General features: G+C 42.3%; 1 protein-coding gene across 6 annotated transcripts in view; it reads right to left on the bottom strand.

Annotated features, from left to right (window-relative positions):
* Positions 1-14,978: 14,978 nt before the first annotated feature.
* The window catches only part of TAF7L (TATA-box binding protein associated factor 7 like), a 64,048-nt gene continuing 58,749 nt past the window's right edge, over positions 14,979-20,277 (bottom strand). For all 6 annotated transcript variants that reach the window (XM_033946667.1, XM_033946666.1, XM_033946665.1 and 3 more), the window contains exon 13: positions 14,979-16,227. In XM_033946667.1, coding sequence (XP_033802558.1) covers positions 16,183-16,227 — 45 coding nt within the window. In that variant the 3' untranslated portion in view covers positions 14,979-16,182. The remainder of the gene's footprint in view (positions 16,228-20,277) is intronic.

Below are 20,277 nucleotides of genomic sequence, written 5' to 3'. Positions count from 1 at the left end.
TGAATCGCGAATTTGCATGGGTCTACTGTACTCAAAACACGTAATAATGATTCTGTGTAACAGTTCAAAAGTTGTTACAAATCTCATTGTCAAATTGAATAACTTTTGAACTGTTAAATGGAATAAGTATTACATGTTTTGAGTATAGTAAAATTATTTAGATGAAGAATTGTTGACAATTTAGCTTCATTAAAGTAGGGCAAGAACATGAGTTGAAGCTATTTATGAGGTTTCTCACCATATTGTATTAAATGCATATTCATTGGGGATATCTCAAAAACCTGACTGGCTAGTTGTGTTATGAGGGACGGGGTTGAGAACCATTGGTCTGGAGGCATATGGGCTGAAGGTTATCATACAGTTGTGGTCCAGAAGCGAGCCAAGATTTACCAGCATTAAAGCAAGGAGAATTTTATAACAGAATACCCTGGGGTCAGTATTCAATAAAATTTAAACAGGCAGAAGAGGCTCCTGCCTGTTTAAACTCTACCCATTGGACCATCCCCGCTCTTCAGTGGCACTTAACCATAGGGTGCTGCTGACTACCGTAACCCCCGTGACCGCTGTAGCACTATGCAGTTAGGGCTGGGCCAGTTTGTGGGCAAAGTCAGGAGGAGCCAGCCGTTCTGTAGGCATGGCCATATTCAAAGCCAGTGCCCATATAGCTAAGCAAGGAGATAGGCCCGCTCAAGGCAGTGTTACTTTACCCACCTAGCTATGCAGGTTCCAGCACTAACAGCCAGCAGCCACATAATGTCTGGGCCAGCAGTTGACCTGGATATTCAATGACTGTGTTTGGATATGGGCCTGACTTTGGCCTTGAATATTTGGTTCCACTCAGTGGCTTTAAAACAACTAATTGCCACAGTCTGAATATCTCCAGTAGCTTATGTTTATGCAAATAAATATCTAATCTAATCTTAAATACACCTGACAATTCAGCCTTGCAATGAATCTCATATGGTGTGGCCTCATTTTTGCTTTCCCTTCTTAGAACTGCTAAAACAAAGTCTTAAATTTTTGTAAACTGCAACAAAACTAAACTAGGTTCTGTCAGATGTATAGTATCAGATCCTGTATGGGTCAATCAGAATCATCAAGCTACTAATAACCTTCAAGGAAAAGGTCATCTGCAGCCCTACAAAAGAGGAACAGGCAAGTCAGTAGTAGCTGAACTCAGATCTATCACATCAGGAGAATCTAGTAGCAATCAACCGAAAATGCCAGGCTTTCTCTGCACTGTAAATGCTTTGGTTATGCCTGTCATAAAAAGTGGTAAACAAAGCTTTATTAAACATAAAAATATGTTTGCAGTGCTTCTCAACCTGGTCCTGGAGTACCCCCCAGATCAGTGTCTCGCAAACTTTGCGAAACTGCGGTACACTCAATGTGGTGGCTGTGGCTAGAGGGCATCCGGAAGTGCGCGGCCGTTGATGTGATGACATCACAGGCATGCATGATGTCATCATGTCAATGTCCATGCATGCACGAAGGCCTTCCAGATGGGTCTCTGAGCCGCTAATGGGGGATGCTGGAAGGGAAGAGGCGCAGAGGGAAGGAGAGGCTGATTGCCTACAGGATGTGCCTCTCACTGTACGCAGTCAGCTGGCACCTCTCTTCTTCGGTGTCTCATGGCACACCTGAAATCTCGGGTGGCACACAGTTTGCGATGCACTAGACAAGTCTGACTCTCAAGATATCCACAATGAATATGCATGAGAGAGATTTGCACGCATTTTTAATGTGGATATCCTGAAAATCAAACTTTCTAGAGGTACTTTAATACTAGCTTGATAAACATTGATTTAAAGTAAGCCACTATTCATTCAGACTGCACTAATAGGTTTTGTGAAAGATGACAGCTCATGACTGCAAACTAGTTCAACGTATGCTTAGTTTTCTCTGATGGTATTTATGTTATGCATAGCTAAGCAGGGAGGTAGGCCATATGACAAAGTTCTTTTGCTTCCTAATGGTGTCTTCAGTCATTCATTTCAATTTAAGTCCCATGAAATAGCAAAGTTTTAATTTTCAAGCTGCTGCTCCTGAACAGAAAATCAATGTGATTAAGGTTCAGTGAAATACTCCTATAGCAAAGCTTGAGGTGTGTCATGAATAGGTAACATTACTGGTAAACAAAGACTTTCTGTATCCCCTGGATGGCACAATAAATTTGACACAACACATCAACGTAGATTTGTTTTAATTGGATTTTGTGTTTGACTGCGTATGGAAATATCTTCAGGAACTAAATGGTAAAGCACATCAGCCATGAAGAGGTGCCAGGAGGACGTTTGTATTGCTAATCCTCTTTCGAAGGAGCGATCCAGTTTGAGTTGCAATCCCTTTGTGGTCTGTCATTAATTCTCCATATATGGACATTTGATTGCTGCTGGAGTGGACTTCCTGACCTCTGTGACTTCGTGCTGCCAGTGTGTGGTTAGTCTGCAACTTCCAGTGCAGTTGATTGGCTAAAAATCTCAGATGCACTAGAACTGTGTTTCATTGAGAAATCTTTCACTTAAGGTGCACTAACTTCCACAGTAGGTCAAGAAGACTGTGGAACATATGAGGAATATAAGCTGTGCTTAGAATTTCATGAACATTGCCAAGATATGATAATCATATTTGGGGATATGTGTATCAGAAAGCCAAGCTTTGAGGGTTTCAGAATTCCTATACAACTTTGATATGGCCTGTGCTGTGATAGCCTGAAGCCTGTGTATGCTAAATTAGGTGTTCTCAACCCAGTCCTCAGGACACACCATGCAGTCTGGTTTTCAAGATATTCACAATGAATATGCATGAAATGAATTTGCATGCACAGTCCCCATTGTATGGAAATCTATCTCATGCATATTCATTATAGGCAGTGGTGTAGTAAGAGGTGGGCAGACCACCCCAGGTGCCATCTTGGTGGGGGTGCTGGCACCTCTCTCCCTCTCCCCCATGCCGCACATGCGCACTCCCTCCCCCAATACCTCTTTAAATCTTCAGCAGTGTGAGCAACTTCTCCAGCCTGCTGCTTGTGCGGGACTGCCTCCTCTCAAATCACTTCTGGGTCGCGGGGCCAGGAAGTGATGTCAGAGGCAAAGCCAATGATCAAAAAAGGGGGTATTTAGAATAATTTATACACTATTTCCTTTTAAAAAAACTTTTTACACTTTTGTGTCAAAATTCTATTTTATGATTTAGTATAACATTTATGCTCCCACTACACTTTATACCAATCATATGGTGCCCCACTTTATCAGCAAACTCACCCACATGAGAACTAAATTAGGAGGTTGAAGTATCATAAATATGCTCTATTATCAGTAAATGGACCTCTTATAACATGGATGTTATTTCAAGTCCTCATCCTGAATGCAAGTAGTGTAATCATTTACTTCAAAACCTCCTTCCTATCCTTTAATTTCTACATTTTATTTTATTTGTATCTAACTTAGGGTTCAAATTTTACTGTTTATAACAAAGCCAACGCCAGTGTGAGCAGCAGGCCGGAGAAGCTGCTCCCACTGGTGAAGATTTAAAGATGTACAGGGGGCATGAGTGTGGTGGTGGGGGAAGGAGAGAGGAGGGCATGGGGGGGGGTGGCACCACCACCCCAGACGCCTCCTACTCTCGCTATGCCACTGGGTATTCTGAAAACCTGCCTGGCTGGATGTGTCCCAGAGAGTGGGTTCAGAACTCCTGTGCTAGATGAACCCCAAGATCTCTCACTGAACAAATTAAACCAGAATAGTTTGCCCAGTCTGTACATAAAGCTGATTACTTTGATATTAAGCCACAAGGTACTGGAAACACTTTTTCACAGAGGTTCTCACAGAGAAGTCTTCACTAAACAGCAGAAATCAGACAGCAAAAAATCAGAAACAAAAGTACTGTACCATGTAATCACCCATGCTGTTCCCTCTAAGCCAGGTTTTCAGAATACCCATAGTGAATATGCATGAAATAGATTTGCATAGAATGGAAGTGATGCATGCAAATTTATATCATGCATATTCAGGCTAGGTGTGTCCCAAGGAGTGGGAATCCTCCAACTGCATTGCTGCCAGTAGGGGTTGGTGCTTCAATACAATGTTGTTAATTGCTAGGAACAGAGAGGTTCCCTGGAATCCTACAGAGCTTGCCTGTCTCTCACTATTGAAAATGTGATAGTGAAACAGCACCACCCACTGGCAGGACTGTAGGCGGAGCACTCTCACTCAGAGGGAACAGTGAGTGGACTTGAGGTTCTGATCAAATTCACAGACTAGCTGAACTCTACTACTACTATTTATTTGGGAGTGTGTGACACAGGGGTTAGAACTACAGCCTCAGCACCCTGAAGCTGTGGGTTCAAATCCCTTGCTGCTCCTTGTGACCCTGGGCAAGTCACTTAATCCCCTCATTGCCCCAGGTACACTAGATGGAGTTTGAGCCTACCGGGACAGATAGGGAAATATGATAAAGTACCTGAATGTAAACCACTTAGGATATAAGTGGTAAATAAATAAAATAAAATTTATAATTTCTATAGCGCTGAAAGGTGGATGTAGCGCTATATGTAATAGATGGTCCCTGCTCAGAATAACTCTGCTGGAAACCTAAGTTTTCATCCAGGACATTAAATCTGAAACTAATGTGATCCAATCCAAAGGAGTAATATTATTTTGTATTTCAAGATAAGGATTTGCAGAGGAATCATGTTAAGCAATGAATTTTGTATGTCACACTTTACCAACAAGTGTCTTTTTTGAGATGCTAGATATTGAGCACATTCATCCTGTTAACTAACTTATAGTGAAATAATATGGCAAGTCAAAACTTGGGTTTCCTAATATAGATTCTGTATGGGTGATAACACAAACAAATTATCTACAGCCTGCTCCCAAGCTCTCAGATTACTGATTACTCGTGGCAGAATTCTACATGACTGCACAACGCAGAATTCCCCTTTTCCCGTGCAACATCTCCTTCAGTGACAGTGTCAGCTTCATCGGATTATGGTATCAGCAACGATTCCCACACTCTGCCTGCCGCTAACCCAGAAGCCTGTTCACGGCAGAGGAGAGGCTTCCACGGCCCAGAAGCCTGTCCACAGCAGAGGAGAGGCTTCTGCGTTAGTGACAGGCAGAGTGTGGGAATCGCTCTTAAAGCTGTGACCCACTGAAGCAAGCCTTCCTTATGGAGAGAGTGTAGAGGGGAGGAGAGGAAGGAAAGATGCTGGCACAGGGGGAGGGGAGAAGTGAGAGAAAGGAAAGATGCTGGCACAAAGGGAGGGGATGTTACTTAAAATCATTGACTATTCCCTATACATCAAAGGCCTCTTCTACTAAGCCGCACTGAATGGCAAGCGCTGCTCCTGATGCTCATAGAGTTCTTATGAGCGTCGGGAGCAGCGCGGGTCATTCAGCTCGGCTCCCCGCGCTAAAACCGCTAATGTGATTTAGTAGAAAAGGGGGGCAAGTCAGACATTACAATCTTTACAAGACAATAGATTAGTCATCCCATCAGTATATATGATGGGAATTGACACACAATAAAGCATTTTTCTATCTTGCTCCTAGTCAATGGAATCAACTTCCGCAAAATATTCATACTGAAATAAATCATAAGATATTTAGAAAATTATGAAAATATATTTTTTTCAAGAGGCATTTGGTGTTGATGATACGCCAGATGAACATATTCATTAGTTTGAGGGATGAATAGATAATTGACCCATTTTGGATTTGTGAGATTGGACATGAGTATGTCTTGGGTGTGAATGAATTTAGGTCTTTTCTATCCACAATGGAGTTCCTTTTATTTTTCATTTAGATGCAATTTATTTTAACATGTATTTGTACTTTTATGTAATCCACTGGGAACTTGTGAAAGATTTAGCGGAATATCAAATTTTAATAAACATAAAGGAAAAGAGAAACATAAAGGAAAAGAGAAAGGAAAGATGCTGGCACAGGGGGAAGGGAAGGAGACATGCATGGTAAGGGGAGAGGGTAAAATGTTTCACATGATAATGGAGGGTCGGAAGGGAGAGGGTACATGGAGAAGGACAGAGAAGTTTGACCCACAGCACAAGTCGGGAGGTGGGGGGAGAGAGATGGTGGACAGTACAAAATAAATAAATGCTGGATATGGCAGTGGAAGGGAGAGAATGCTACATGGGGGAGGGATGAAAGGAAGGGAGAGAGAGGTGTTGGACATAGGGGTGGATGAGAGGGAGGGAATGATACACAGGAGGGGGAAAAGGAGGGAGATGGATCCAAGAACAGAATAGAGTGATGGAGAGATGCCTGGCAATAGGAGTGAGGGAAGAGAATAGAAGAAATGCTGCATCATGAGAGAAAGTGCAGGAGGTAAGTGAGAGGGAGATGTCATACTATGATGGTGGGGAGGAAAGGAAGAGGGAGCAGATTCTGGGTAGAGGAAGGAAGACACTGGGAATGGTAGAACCCTGAGGGGGAGAAGAGAGTGGCAAGGAAATGGATGAGAGGATAGATATTACAGAGGGTAGAAATAAGGTAACGGGGGTACATTGAAGATGAAAAGAAATGGAGGGTTGAGGAAGGAATGAGATAGGGCATGGAAGAAAAGATGGAAATGTGACAGCTTAAAAGTGGAAAATAAGAGAACTACTACTACTATTAATTATTTCTATAGCACTACCAGACGTACGCAGCACTGTACAGCATCACAAACAAAAAGACACTCCCTGCTCGAAAGAGTTTACAATCTAAACAGACAAGACAGACCAACAGGATGTCATGGATACAGTTAAGGGGAATGGTTAATCAGCTGCCTGGGTTGGTGGGCAGAGGAGTAGGGTTATAGAGTGAAGGCTATATAAAAAAGGTGGGTTTTCAGTCTGCTTTTAAAAAAGGTAAGGGAAAGGTCTTGGCGGACAAACTCAGGTAATTTATTCCAGGCATAGGGGACAGCTAGATGACAGGAACAAAGTCTAGAATTGGCAGTGAAGGAGAAGGGTACAGCTAAGAGCAGCTTATCTGAGGAACGGAGTTCTCTGGGATGTATATAAGGAGAGAGAAGAGAGGAGAGATATTGAAGGGCAGCAGAATGAACATACTTGTAGGTCAGCAATAGGAGCTTGAACTGTATGCAAAAGAGGATAGGAAGCCAGTGAAGTGATTTAAGGAGAGGTGACATGAGTGTAGTGAGGTTGGTAGAAGATGAGTCGTGCAGCAGAGTTTTGCACAGAATGTAGGGGGGGAGAGACGGCACTACAAGAGTCCAATTAGAAGTAGATTGCAGTAATCTAAGCATGAGGTTACGAGAGTGTGGACAAGGGTCCAGGTAGTGTGCTCAGAGAGGAAGGGGTGAATTTTGGCGATGTAGAGATAGAAGCGACAGGCCTTAGCAGTTTGTTGAATGTGCGTAGAAAATGAGAGGTCGGAATCAAAGATGACTCCAAGGTTGCGCACAGAGGAGACTGGAATGATGACAGTATTATTTACCGAGATGGAGAAAGGAGGAGGAGGAGCAAAGGGTTTAGGAGGAAAGAGGTGTGTCAGCCTAGAGCAAAATGGGATGGACCTTATATGATAACAGATACCCTAGGCCCAAGCCTATACCAAATCAATCAACTGATAAGGAGAAGCTCAGTCTTGGATCTGTTTAGTTTCAGATGGCAGGACATCCAGGCAGTAATGTCAGCCAAACAAGCAGAAACTTTTTCTTGGACTGTAGGTGAAATTTCAGATGTAGAGAGGTAGATCTGGGAGAGAAGAAGGTTAAGAGGGGGCAGAAAAAAGCTAAAAAGGAATTATCAATATGTCAGAGGCAGGTGTAGTGAAGGAACAGACAGAAGAGAGGAGAAAAGACAAATGGATAGCAGCTGCTTGAAGGAGAATTAGCAGACAACAGAGAAATAGAAAAGAGAAACTGTAACCAACATGATAGAAAAATAAAATGTCCAGACAAAGGTAGAAGAAAAACCATTTTATTTTAAATGTTTTAAATGAAATATGGATAATTAGCAAAAATATTGTTTAAATTTTGACAAATAAACTTGCAGAATTTGGCCAGGAGTAATTGATGCTGTGTTGGGCAACATGTTGGTCAGATCACGGCCCATTCCATTTTGCTGCCTAATGGGTATGAAAATCTGTAAAACGATATTCTATGGAAGTTCTAGACATACTGAAATGTTCTATGTACAGAGAATTGGTATGTCAGAGACGATATAGATTGTATATAATGTTGGTATGTTGGGAAAGGTTACTGAATGGTCCATGTTGGAGTAAGTTGCAAAATGTTCTAGGATGTTGCTGTGTTGGAATTTATGAATGTTTTGTGTACAGAGAATCAGTATGTTAAGAGAAAATATCAATTGTTTTTTGTATATAATTTTGGCAGGTCAATGTTAATACTGAATGGTCAATTTAAGGTACAGTTTAGAATGTTCTAGGTGTAAGCTCTTGGTATGTTAGACATTGTACTGTGTTCTGCGTATAGAATGTTAAATCAGGAGTGTTTTGCAATGTTGTATGTGTTGGAACATTGTGGAATGTTCTGTATCTAAAGCAGAGGTCTTAAACCATCAGTATTAAGGGCCACAAACAGAGCTGGTTTTTACAGGATATTTGCAAAGAATATTTATCAGATATCTGCCCACGTGTAATCTGAGAACTGGGATTAAGAGCATAAGAAAAGCCATACTGAATCAGATCCCATATCTGATAGTGGCCAGTCCAGGTCACAGTCCTGGCAGATCTAAAAACAATCTATTCCTCATAGTTCATTTCCAGGGAAAAGCAATGGCTTCCCCCATTCTATCTAGCTAATCATTTTTAATGAACTTTTCCAAACTGCTTTTGAATCCCACTGTTAGTTACCTTGACCACATGCTGCTTGAGAAATAAAAAGCTTTCTATAATTTGTTTAAGCGTGCCTCTAGTTTTTATCTTGTTTGAAAGGTAAAATAAGGCTCAATATTTAACCAACCCACCCCACTCATAATTTTAAAACTTCTATCATATCGCCTGTCAGGCCCTATTCTAGTTAACATCTGAACCTTTTCTAGTCCTGCTATATCCTTTTTGAGATGGGGCAAGTAGAACTACACACAGGCGCATTAGTAGTAAATTTGGGAGACAGATCATACTCCACATACCCTGGGTTCGGCGTGAGGTTCATTGCGCAAACCTACCCCATTTGGAGAAATTGCCCCCAACTCAAGATGAGGGATCTATGGGGGGGCACAATGATCACCTCAGTTTTGTTCTACATAGGGTTACCTCTTTTTAGAGGATTGTTTGGGTGTCCAGATGGATTTCCAAAACCTAGCAGTTTGTCTGCGTTTTGGAAGGCCTCAAGCTCAGGGCCGTGTCTGGAGGGTCTCTGAGCATATGCGGATGCAATGCAATGACATCAAATGCATTTGTGCATGTGTGTGACATCATTGCATCACATCCGCGCATGCTCAGAGGCCCTCCAGACGTGGCCCTGACTTGGGGAAGAAGGGATGAGCTTTGTGTGTGGGTAGAGCTTGGGGGTGGGGGGAGGCAGGGTCACATGTCCTTTTTTTCATTAAGAAATCTGGTAATTCTAGTTCTACATCCCTTTCCAAATAATCTCTATAATTATATTTGCTTTTTCAGCATCCGAAACACACTGGGCTGCACATTTCAATGTACTGTCCATAATGACTCTGATGTCTTTTTCTTAGGTGGCGACACCTAACTTAGAACCCAGTCTTTTGTACTTGTAGTTGGTATTTTTTCCCTATGTGGATCTCTTTGCAATTGTCCACATTAAATTTCATCTGCTAGTCGGAGAAGATTCTTCTGCGAGTCCTTAAAATTCTTTGTCATTTTTAATTACTTTGAACAATTGTGTCCACTGCAAATTTGATCACCTCACTTATCATTCCTATCTCCATTCTCATTTATCTACTATAATAAAACCCTAAGCACGCATGCGCACTCTTATCTGCGTGTTCCATTTTCCGTGATCAGCAGGTCCCCGGGAAGTAGGAGTGTGCATGCGCGCTTAGCTTTGCCAGTGGCCGCCAGACAAATTGGAAATGGCCTCCCTGCTCTCCACCTCGCACAGACCTCCATCCAGAAAAACGTCACTACCGGCCGAAGTTTATTTTTAAGTTTAAAGGCGATGTGGCGGCTCCTCTCACGAGCTGCACCTGCATTGGAGAAGACTTCCAATGCAGGCGGCGATCGTGAGAGGAGCCACCGTGGCACCTTTAAATTTAAAAATAAATTTCTACCGGTAGTGTCGTTTTTCCTGCTGTGCCCTCTCTCCTCCGCCGCCATAACTTTTCAATCCCCCCTCTCAGCACCGCTGCTGCAGCTTTTCAAAACCCTCAGCACCTCCGCACCTTTTGGGTCAAGAGGGGGTTGTGCTGATGAGTTTCAATTGAAACTGCAGTAAACATTAGCCTCATATTCAGTTTTAGTTGTCCTCTAATATGCAGTCTACAAAGGGACATAACATAGTAATATGACGGTAGGTAAAGACCTGAACGGTCCATCCAGTCTACTTATAAGTTATATCCATTAAAAAATATATGATTAGATGATTAGATTACCTTGTCTCTTCTTTGATATTTCTGGGCCGTAGACTGTAAAGTCTGGTATTGTCCTAGGTTCCAAATGCTGAAGTTGCCATCCAAGCTCACTCCAGCCTTTCCAACCATTCTGTTTGCAGGATATCTACCTTAAAGTCTGGCCAGTAACATCCTTATGTTCCATATTAGTGGAGTTCCCATTGATGCCCACCCTAGCCCTCATGAGCGATAAGTTATCTTTGAAAATCCAACACCTTCAAAAAATAATCTCATTGGTAATGCAAGACTTACTACTGATGAACCCATGCCGACTCATTTCCATTAACCTGTGTACATCTGTGTAGTCAGTTTTAGTATAGTTTCACTATTTTGCCTGGCACCAATCATGGGCTTAATGGTCTGGAACCCTTTTTAAAAATTGAGTATAGTGGCCCTCCTCCAATCCTCCGGTATTGTGACCTTTCGAATAATTGCTTAGGACTAAAAATCTAACCTATTTTATGTTTGCCCTTTTAGGATGCTGGGGTAAATACCATCCAGTCCTGGTACTTTATTGCCCTTGAGCTTGTTAATTTGTTTTTAGGAATTTGGGATGAATATCATATGGTCCTGGTAATTTATCGCCCTTGAGTTTGTCAATTTGTCATACAGTTGCTCCAATTATCCCCATCAAAAACATTTTCCAGTGTGGGTATAACCCCCAAATCTTCCTCAGTAAAAATTGAGGCAGACTTGGTTTTTCTGCTATTATTCCCTAAGCATTATCCAGAGAAATAGACCAATTAATGGCCCTTAAACTGTCTCATATCCTTCTGACATTGCATTAATGGGTTAGAAGATTTGGAATGTCATTTCTATACACTGTTTGAGTATGGCATATTCTATTATTGACACTGTTGTGCTGAGTATTCAGAACATTTTTGAATTTCTAAAATCACCCAATGTATGGAATTGCATAAACAACACTATGGGAGGTAGTGTGATGCTGTTATGGGATATTCTGTGTTGAATGGTAGGGAATGACACGAGGACAAATTTGTTTCTGTCCCTGCAGGATCTATCTCCACCCCTATTCCATCCCTACAAGCCTCGAACATTTATGATCTTAAAGTTTTTGAGGTTTGTGCAGATGAGGAGAGAGCTTGCAGGGATTGGACAGGGACAGAATTTGTGGGGAAGAAAATAGATCCCGCAGGGACAAATTTGTCCCTGTGTCATTCTCTGTAAAGTTCTAAGCTAGAGATAATGTGAGTAGTTATAGAAGCTATGGCTTGGGAAACACAGAACACATTTTGTATGGCTGTAGATTTGCATATTAAAAATCATGCATTCTCTTCAGCTAATTCTGCTATATTTGCAAACATGACCATTTAACCTGCTTCCTATACTACCAGCACCTTCAGTAACAGGAAAGGTCTATTGTTTATGAATGAAAAAAGTGAAGATGCACAAGTTAGTGAGAGATTGCCTCAAGTGGAACAGAAGGGTATGGATCTTGATAAAGAGGAATCTTGGCTGAACATACATGGGCCTAGGCTGGCACAGACATATATGTCACATACATGCTTTTCTTGTGGAGAAGAGCAAACAATACTTTACTTATTCCAGTGTTCTGTTAGAGGTGCAAGGCATACATGCTCAGTTACAAGGGCCTGTGCTTTTAGAGAGGGGCTTCAGGTTGAACTAATGTACAACTCATTGAGAGATATCAAGGGAAATGGGCTAGTAAGAGAACTGATCTGTATGGCTTCTTTCTCTCTTTCTTTCCTTCATCACTTTTCTCACCTACCCTACCCTTATGTATAAACCTTAATTGTTAAAAAAATTTTTTTTTTTTTTTTTTAAATTGTAATTCCATTTTTTCTTTACCCACTTGTTTCAGTTTGTATTAATAATACATAATGATTAGTTTGTATAATTTTGTCTTATTTGTATTTGTCACCCCAGTTTTTTTTTTATTGTACATTTCAATTATGTAATACGCATTGAAATATTTGATATTGCGTAAAATCAAAATTTAATAAACTTGAAACTCAAAGTAGGTGCACTATAAGGCTTCATGAGTAGAAAAGCAGCGGGCTGAGAACTTGGGCAACTGGCTTCAGTTCCCACTACAGCTCCTTGTGATTGGGCATGTCACTTAACCATTCATTGCCCTAGGTACAAAAACTTTAGATTGTGGGCCCATTAAGTACTTGCATATAATAAATATAAACCACTTTGGTTGTATCACAGAAAGGTAGCATATCAAATCCATGACCCTTCTCTCTTCACCGTTACCTTTTCATTAGCAAACTAGGCACAATTATGGTATATAACTGCTCTGAGCAGATGCACAGCACGACTGATTGTAGGAAGAATGTAGAAACAAGGCAAATACAGAAATCCATCCGTGACAGAGAAGTAAGCTGCAAGTGGAATTCATATTGCACATTCATTATGACCACAGTCACTTGAAGCCATCAAGAATTGTGCTCTCTATTTTATAAAAGGACTGCTCAGAACAGAAAAGTTGCAACTGTTTCCTACTGTAGACTGATAACTCCCTCTGCAGTATTGTCCCAAGCTGTACTCTTATACAAGTGATCCAGGTGGGGCTATTGTACGAATACTACTAACAACAGTTGGGGTAAAGATCACTGAAAGGAACAATTTGACTGTCATATAAGGAAACTGCACTCACTCCTGCACTAAGCTTGCTCTCCTGTTTCTGTACAGAAAATAAATTTGTATTTATTCATATATTTGCTCTTGTCTGTCTTTTCTTTAAGTGACTGATAAAACCCATTAGACTGCCACCTCTGGCTATGGTACCCATCTTTAGATGGTAAAGAGACATTAAAATGGGAGAATGATGAACAGAATGAGAATGATAAAAGCCAAGAAACAAGAAAAATAACCAAGAGAGGCTAAAGTAAAAATGACATAAGTAAATAAGAACAAGAAAAGACTAGAGAAGACAGAGGAAGAAGGAGAAAAGAGCCATGTGTGTGCATGTTATGTATTGCTGTAAAAGTTCCTACAGAACAGCTGGCATGGTTAGAAGGTGAACTATAATAACCAAACAAATATCTTTTAGAAAATGAGAAAAGGATCCAAATGAAGGAAACAGCCTACAGCATAAGCACTGGCCAGTTAGATGCAACACACTGATAAGGCAGGCAAAGTATAAAAAGTACAGTTGTAGTGCCAGTGACCCCTCACCTGCCCTTCACTCATTCTCTCTCAATCTACATTCTCTGTTTTATGCCTCATCCCCATATCCAGGCTCCCATTGCCCCTTTTACCTGCCCCATTTCCACCTTCTCTGTAGCCTTCTATCCATTTCAACTACCTCACAAAACCTTCCAGATCCTTCAAACCATCTCTTCTCCCCATATTTCTACACCTGTTCTTTCACATCCCTCACTCAGTCCCAGTTGTCCTCCATAATAATCACTGATCAGTTTTAGTTTCTACTTTTCCACTCTATCCATTCTCTATTTACAACTCTGATGCCCCCATTTATATTCCCACTGCTTCCCCAGTCTTAAGACAATGCAGGAGAGCAGGAATTCAGACTTAGATTGATACTGGATAAGAGACCAGATAGTATCTTCTTTCATGCCGCCTTCTTTCCCCCCTCAGGACTTGCCCATCTACTCTTCCAGTCTTCACTGATTCTGCTTTTCCACTTTTTTAAATTCAAAATCCATCCTTATGCCGCTCCATATTTCTTTGCACGTGTCTTTGGTTATTCCTCTTCCTTCTTATTCCCAAGTATCAGACCCATTCTCCCAGCCTCCAAATCAACCCCCTTATAGTCCCTTAGCTTCAACCCAGTCATCTTCTAGCCCTAGAACCCCAGCATCATCCCCTTCCACCTCCAGCTACAAGTGACATGCTTTAGCCAGTACAGGCTTAAAATAGATTTCCTGTTGCAAGCTGGCCAGAGATCTCCCATATACCAGTACAGTCCAAAGGGCAGTAACTTGCCCATCTCTGGCTCAGAAGATCCACACACACTATGGTGTAGGAGTCTATTCTATAAAAGAACAGACATCAAGTTTCCTTTATAGACTTCTAGCCTAATCTGGTAAAAACATACCTAGAAGTTAGGTATGAGCACTTACACTAGCCATAGAGGTGCTTAATGTGATTAAATGCCAGAGATAGGTGCATCACTTGTAGTATTTTATAAAGGCACATGCATGTGAGTACTGCCCATAATGCACAGGCTCTATCTCAGTGTACACACACAAAATACATGCATATTTACAGAAAAGAGTTTAGGCACCCATTTGACGCACAAGAGTACATATGCTAGTATTCTAAATATTTAAGTGTGCAGTATATGTGTATATATTTGCATCTATTTAATAGAATGGCTCTTCACATGTCTCTAAATGTATAAATTTCACAATGAGTTGACCATTAAAAAAAAACCCAAAGCTCTGACAAATAAAACTAGAATTAAAAAGTGGTTTATTGTTTAATAGCTAATTTTGCACTGGCCATTCATAGGTGTTAACTCACAAATTGAACTTTGATCCGGTTTTCAGTGTTACATTACTAGACCATCACATATAAAGGCTTGAGAAAAGAATACCAAAAATACCACATGGAGCAGAAAATGATAACATTTCTGTTAATAATACATTTTACTATTAAAGTTTTTCTGGCACCTGGATCTCAGCACTGGATGAAAAACTGCCTCAAAGACCCAAATTTAAATAGAGTCTCTTTGGGCAGAGCACCTCCTGCTACACAACAGCTGACAATGAAATTTAGAGCTATCAACACAAGATAGAGATAGCACACTCCTGTCCTCCAATGCCACAAACATCTAGTTTTAAGGATTTCCTCAATGAAGATGCTCGAGATACAGTTGTTAACCTGTTTCTTGGATAGAATAATGTGATTAATGTACAATTCAGAAATGGATAGGGTATTCCTGATTTTCTAATGACTAGATGTCTGCCTAGGGTGGCACCAGTTTGGCAGTCATCAGAACCCTAAAGCAATGCCAGGCAGATTTGGTAGGCCTTGAGCATACACATTCACCCAAGTTCACATACTGGCCGCTCTTATGCTCCTTTATGGTCAGCTTGGTGGAGAGTAGCAACAGATATTGGATATGAAAGGGGTAGGGCAGGGAAATGATGGACTCAAGAATAACGAAGGCAAGATGCTAGACACAAGTAGGATAGGGCCTTGAGCCGCTCTTGAGGGAGGGATACACAGCTAAAGGCTATTCACATAGGAATGGCCCAGCCAGTCCAAAAGATGTTAATACTTGCTCTGATATGCAGTATAACCCACAAGGCTTTTTATTCAAGAGGTCGATCCAATACATTTTATAATGTACAGTCCTTCCTATGTAGTCCCAGCTGTGGGTATCACATCACAATAAGACACATTTATGTAATTAGGATTTTACAAAAAATGTTAGAGGATCCTGCCATGTGAACTTCAATTTCCTGGATTTGCACTGAGATCATTGTTTCAAAATAGGTGGTGCTGATAATCCCACATTGTCATTTTTCTGACATTCTCAGCTTCGGTGAGGGGCCCAGAATACTACAAGCAGCTGCTTTCATTTGAAGGGTCTCTTTCTGCTGCTCAGTTCTGTGGATATAACCAATCTCCAATTTATACAGAAGCTCTTCTTCTCACTTTTCTATGAGAGATTCCAGCTGTTCTTGGAGGGAAGACAGCTGTGAAGAGAGAAAGAGACATTAATGATATGAACAGTGATCATTTGACCCTTGTCCTACATAACTTGGAGGTCCTTTTGGGGAAAAAAAAGGAATAAGTGTCTGCAAAAATTATCAATAAACAAGATCAATTTGAATATAAATGAAAACACCTTATCCAATTGTTAGGGTGCTGATATTGGAAGATTAGGTTTATACCTTCAATAATCTTCTTTCTGTTAGTCCCTAGAGGATTCTATGCACTAGGTGTTCAATCCCAACACGCAGTCTGGGATTTTCAGTAATACTCAACTTTTCTGAGCACATGCTCCACCCCTTAGCCTGAAAACCAGTAAACATATTCAGTTAAGTCCCAAAGCCAAGCAACATACCTAAACAAATCCATGACAAGGGGATATGGGGGAGAATCCCCATCAACATAAGTAATTCATGAACTGGTTTGCTCTGCAAAATATTAATAAGTGATAAACAGGTACAAAATCAACTCAGAAAAATATTGAGGAACAATGTAGAACTAACCTGCTATGTGCAACAAGCACCCCAACAAAGGCCTTCGGTAATGTGCATAGTCACAGAAACTCCCCACATGATCTGGTCACTGGCTGGAAAATCTTCAAGCCTCTAAAGGAGAGTAACGGAGGCAGAAAAGAGCAGGCTACTCCAAACAAATGAGAGTATACAGACAGGGTGGGTCGTATGGAATCCTCCAGGAACTAACAGAAAGAAGATTATTGACAGAATTAACCTAATCTTCCGTTCCGTTACGTTCCTTCCGGATTCTATACGTTAGGTGATGTACCCAAGCAACAGTAGCTAGGGAGGGACAGAAGAGCCTGCCCTCAAAACCGAGGTCCCGAAAACGGCATCAGAATGTGCCGCCACATCCACTTGGTAAAATTGGGAAAAAGTATGAAGAGGCCCAAGTAGCCGCCCTTCAAATTTCATCAGGATGAATTATGCAAGATTCCACCCACAAAACAGCCACACTTCTCATCGAATGAGCTTTAAGCGAAATCAGTGGATGCTTGCCATGGACGATGTAAGTCACAGAAATGGCCATTGAAATCCATCGAGCGATCGAGGACTTGGACGCCAGCCTAAAGCAAAAAAGGTGATCAGACAGCCTGATCCAAATAATGGAGCAAGACCCTCTGGACATCAATTTGCGTAAGATCTGATCTTTGCATTCCGAACCTGTTGGATGAAATGCAGGCAACCTAACCTCCTGGTTAACAAGGAATGCTGCGACTACTTTCAGCAAGAAAGAAGGTACAGTACGGAAAGTATCCGTGTCTGTAATATGGAGAAAGGGTTTCCTGCACGAAAGAGCTAGAAGATCCAAAATATGCAGTGCTGAGACAATAGCGACCAGAAAAAGTCTTGATCATTAGGTCCAGAAGAGAATCATTCTTCAGCAGTTCAAAAGAGGCCTCTCCAAGGCACTTCAAAATGATGTTAAGATTCCACGAAGGGAAAGGAAGACGCAAGGGAGGATAGAGACGAAGCACCCCCCTCATAAACCTGGTCACATTTGGATGAACAGTGAGTGATCTAGCGCCTTTGCATGCTCGAAAACACAACAGGCCTGCAACCTGAACTTTCACTGCCAGATCTTTGTCTAAACCCTCCTAAAGGAAAGCCAGGACTACCGAAATGGAAGCCTTCTCAGACTCCACCTGATCCCTAGCACACCACTGTTGGAAAGTCTGCCAGGCTTTGGCATAAGAAGCCATATTAGAGGGTTTCTTTGAGCACAAGATAGTCAACATAACTACCTCCGAATAACTGCGCTTCATCAAGGCTGAGCGCTCAAGAGTCATGCCATAAGACCAAAGCGCCGTGGGTTCTCCATGGGAACCGGTTCCTGACTGAGAAGATATCAATGCAGAGAGAGCAGGAGCTTCTCATTCTGCTGAAGACATGTGAAATCCACATACCATGGGCGGCGAGGCCAATCGGGAGCCACTATGCGTTGCTATCCAGTGGATGAACCAACCAACCAGAAGCCACGGAGGAAACACATACAAGAGCTCATGAACTGGCTATGACTGCACCAAAGCATCCAGCCCTAGACTTCTGCATTGAGTTCTTTGACTGAAAAAGTGCCTGGCCTTCAAGTTCTCAGCTGAGGCTGACCCCAGCGCTGGCCAATCAGACTGAATGCGTTCTGTGAGAAGGCCATTCTCTAGAATATGCCAGCTGAGGAAATCTGTCTGAACGTTGTCGATGCCGGCCATGTGGGCTGCTGAGAGTGACAGAAGATGAGTTTCTACCCAATGAAACAACATGCGATTTTCCTGGCCTAAGGCACTTCTCATGCTCCCTTGCCAATTTATGTAGGCCACCGCCGTGGCATTGTCAGAGAAGATTCGAACAGCTTTTCCTACTAGAATGGACTGGAGAGCAAGTAATGCCAGCTGAAATGCCCTGAGTTCCAGACAATTGATTGACCAATGTTTCTGACGATGAGTTCACTGCCCCTGAATGGATCGTTCCCGCAGTGAGCACCCCAACCTGACAGGCTGGCATCCATCATGATAGTCATCTATTCTGATATCCGAAGCCTGCGCTAATGGAGCACCTCCCCCTGAAGCCACCAGCTCAGGCTGCTGTGGAGACCACTGAGAGAAAAGAGACTCCTGTAACGGGAACATGTGCGCTCGAGCCCAGGAACTACCTCCAAAGAGGCAGCCATGGACCCCAGAACCTGAAGATACAGCTAGGCCGTGGGAGCTGAGCAGTCCAGAAGAGCTCTGATCTGCTGTTGAAGTTTCTGTCTGTGTGCCTTGTGAAGAAACAACACACGACCCTTCTTGGTATTGAAGAGAAGCCCCAGACACTCCAAGGACTGGGAGGGCGTCAATTTGCTCTTCTTGAAGTTGACAATTCACTCCAATACCTGCAACTGAGACACTACTGCCGCCACCGCACTTTCACACTCCGAACAAGACAGAGTTCAAATCAATCAGTCGCCTAGGTAAGGATGGAGAAAAGCCGCCACAACTACCATCACATGGAAACGCAGAAACCTTCAATGTTCCAGGTAAATTGGAATAAGGAGGTAAGCTTCTGAGATCCAGAAACTCTCCTGGAGAAACAGCTGCTATGACTGTGCGCACCGTTTTCATATGGAAATGAGGAATCTGCAAGAAGCGGTTGACCGACTTGAGATCCAGAATGGGCCGCCAGTCTTCCAAGCCTTTCTTTGGCACGATGAAGTATAAGGAGTATCTGTCTAAGCCCGATTCTTGATCTGGAACGGGTTCTATCACTTCGATGTTTAAGAGATGTTGTATGGTAGCACAGATTCAGGCCTCCTTTTCTGGCTGACCTGCCGGAGAGTCCAGTGATAGATCCGAAGGCAGGCAAAAGAAATCTATCTTGTGCCCCTCCCGAATGATGTCCAGAATCCACTGATCCCATGAAACACGAGCCCACTCCTGATAAAACTGAGAAAGGCGACCTCTGATGTGAGGAAGCTCCAACTGACTCCTGGGTCTTCTTAGGAGCAGCCGCTGTTCAGGAACATGAGGCCTGAGGCCACCTGGAGTTGGAACTGTTGTAATGAGGGCAGTAGCCCTGGGAATATTTCTGAAAGGAAGATCTTGGGAAGCCCTGATGAAACCTGCAGGAGGAACGAAAATCACTATGATCCCCGCCTATTGACTGATGAGACCTGCTCTAAGGGAGAGACTTAGGACGGCTTTCAGTCAAACTGGTCATAAGGTTGTCCAGGCCTTTAAAGAGAAACTGGCCCTTGAAAGGAAGTCTGTTTAGAATGGCCTTGAAGGAGGCACTCTCCACCAATGACAGATCCAAAGAGTCTGGTGCGTAGACACTGCATAAGCCGAAATTTTTCTAAGAACTTGAATGAGATCATAAAGAGCATCTGTCACATAATCCACACCATCCAGTATCAACGGAGGACAGGGAGGAATGTCCACAGAAGATGCACTGCATAATCTGGAATGACAGGCTCAAGTTGTAAAGGAAGTGGCTGCTGCCGCTTTGAGTCCTAAAGACATCACTTCAGAGATCTTTTTCAACATA

Source organism: Geotrypetes seraphini, chromosome 5 (genome assembly GCF_902459505.1).
Source record: "Geotrypetes seraphini chromosome 5, aGeoSer1.1, whole genome shotgun sequence".
Lineage (NCBI taxonomy): Eukaryota > Metazoa > Chordata > Amphibia > Gymnophiona > Dermophiidae > Geotrypetes > Geotrypetes seraphini.
The sequence above is the reverse complement of the archived record's forward strand: the minus strand, read 5'-3'. Positions and strand labels throughout refer to the sequence as shown.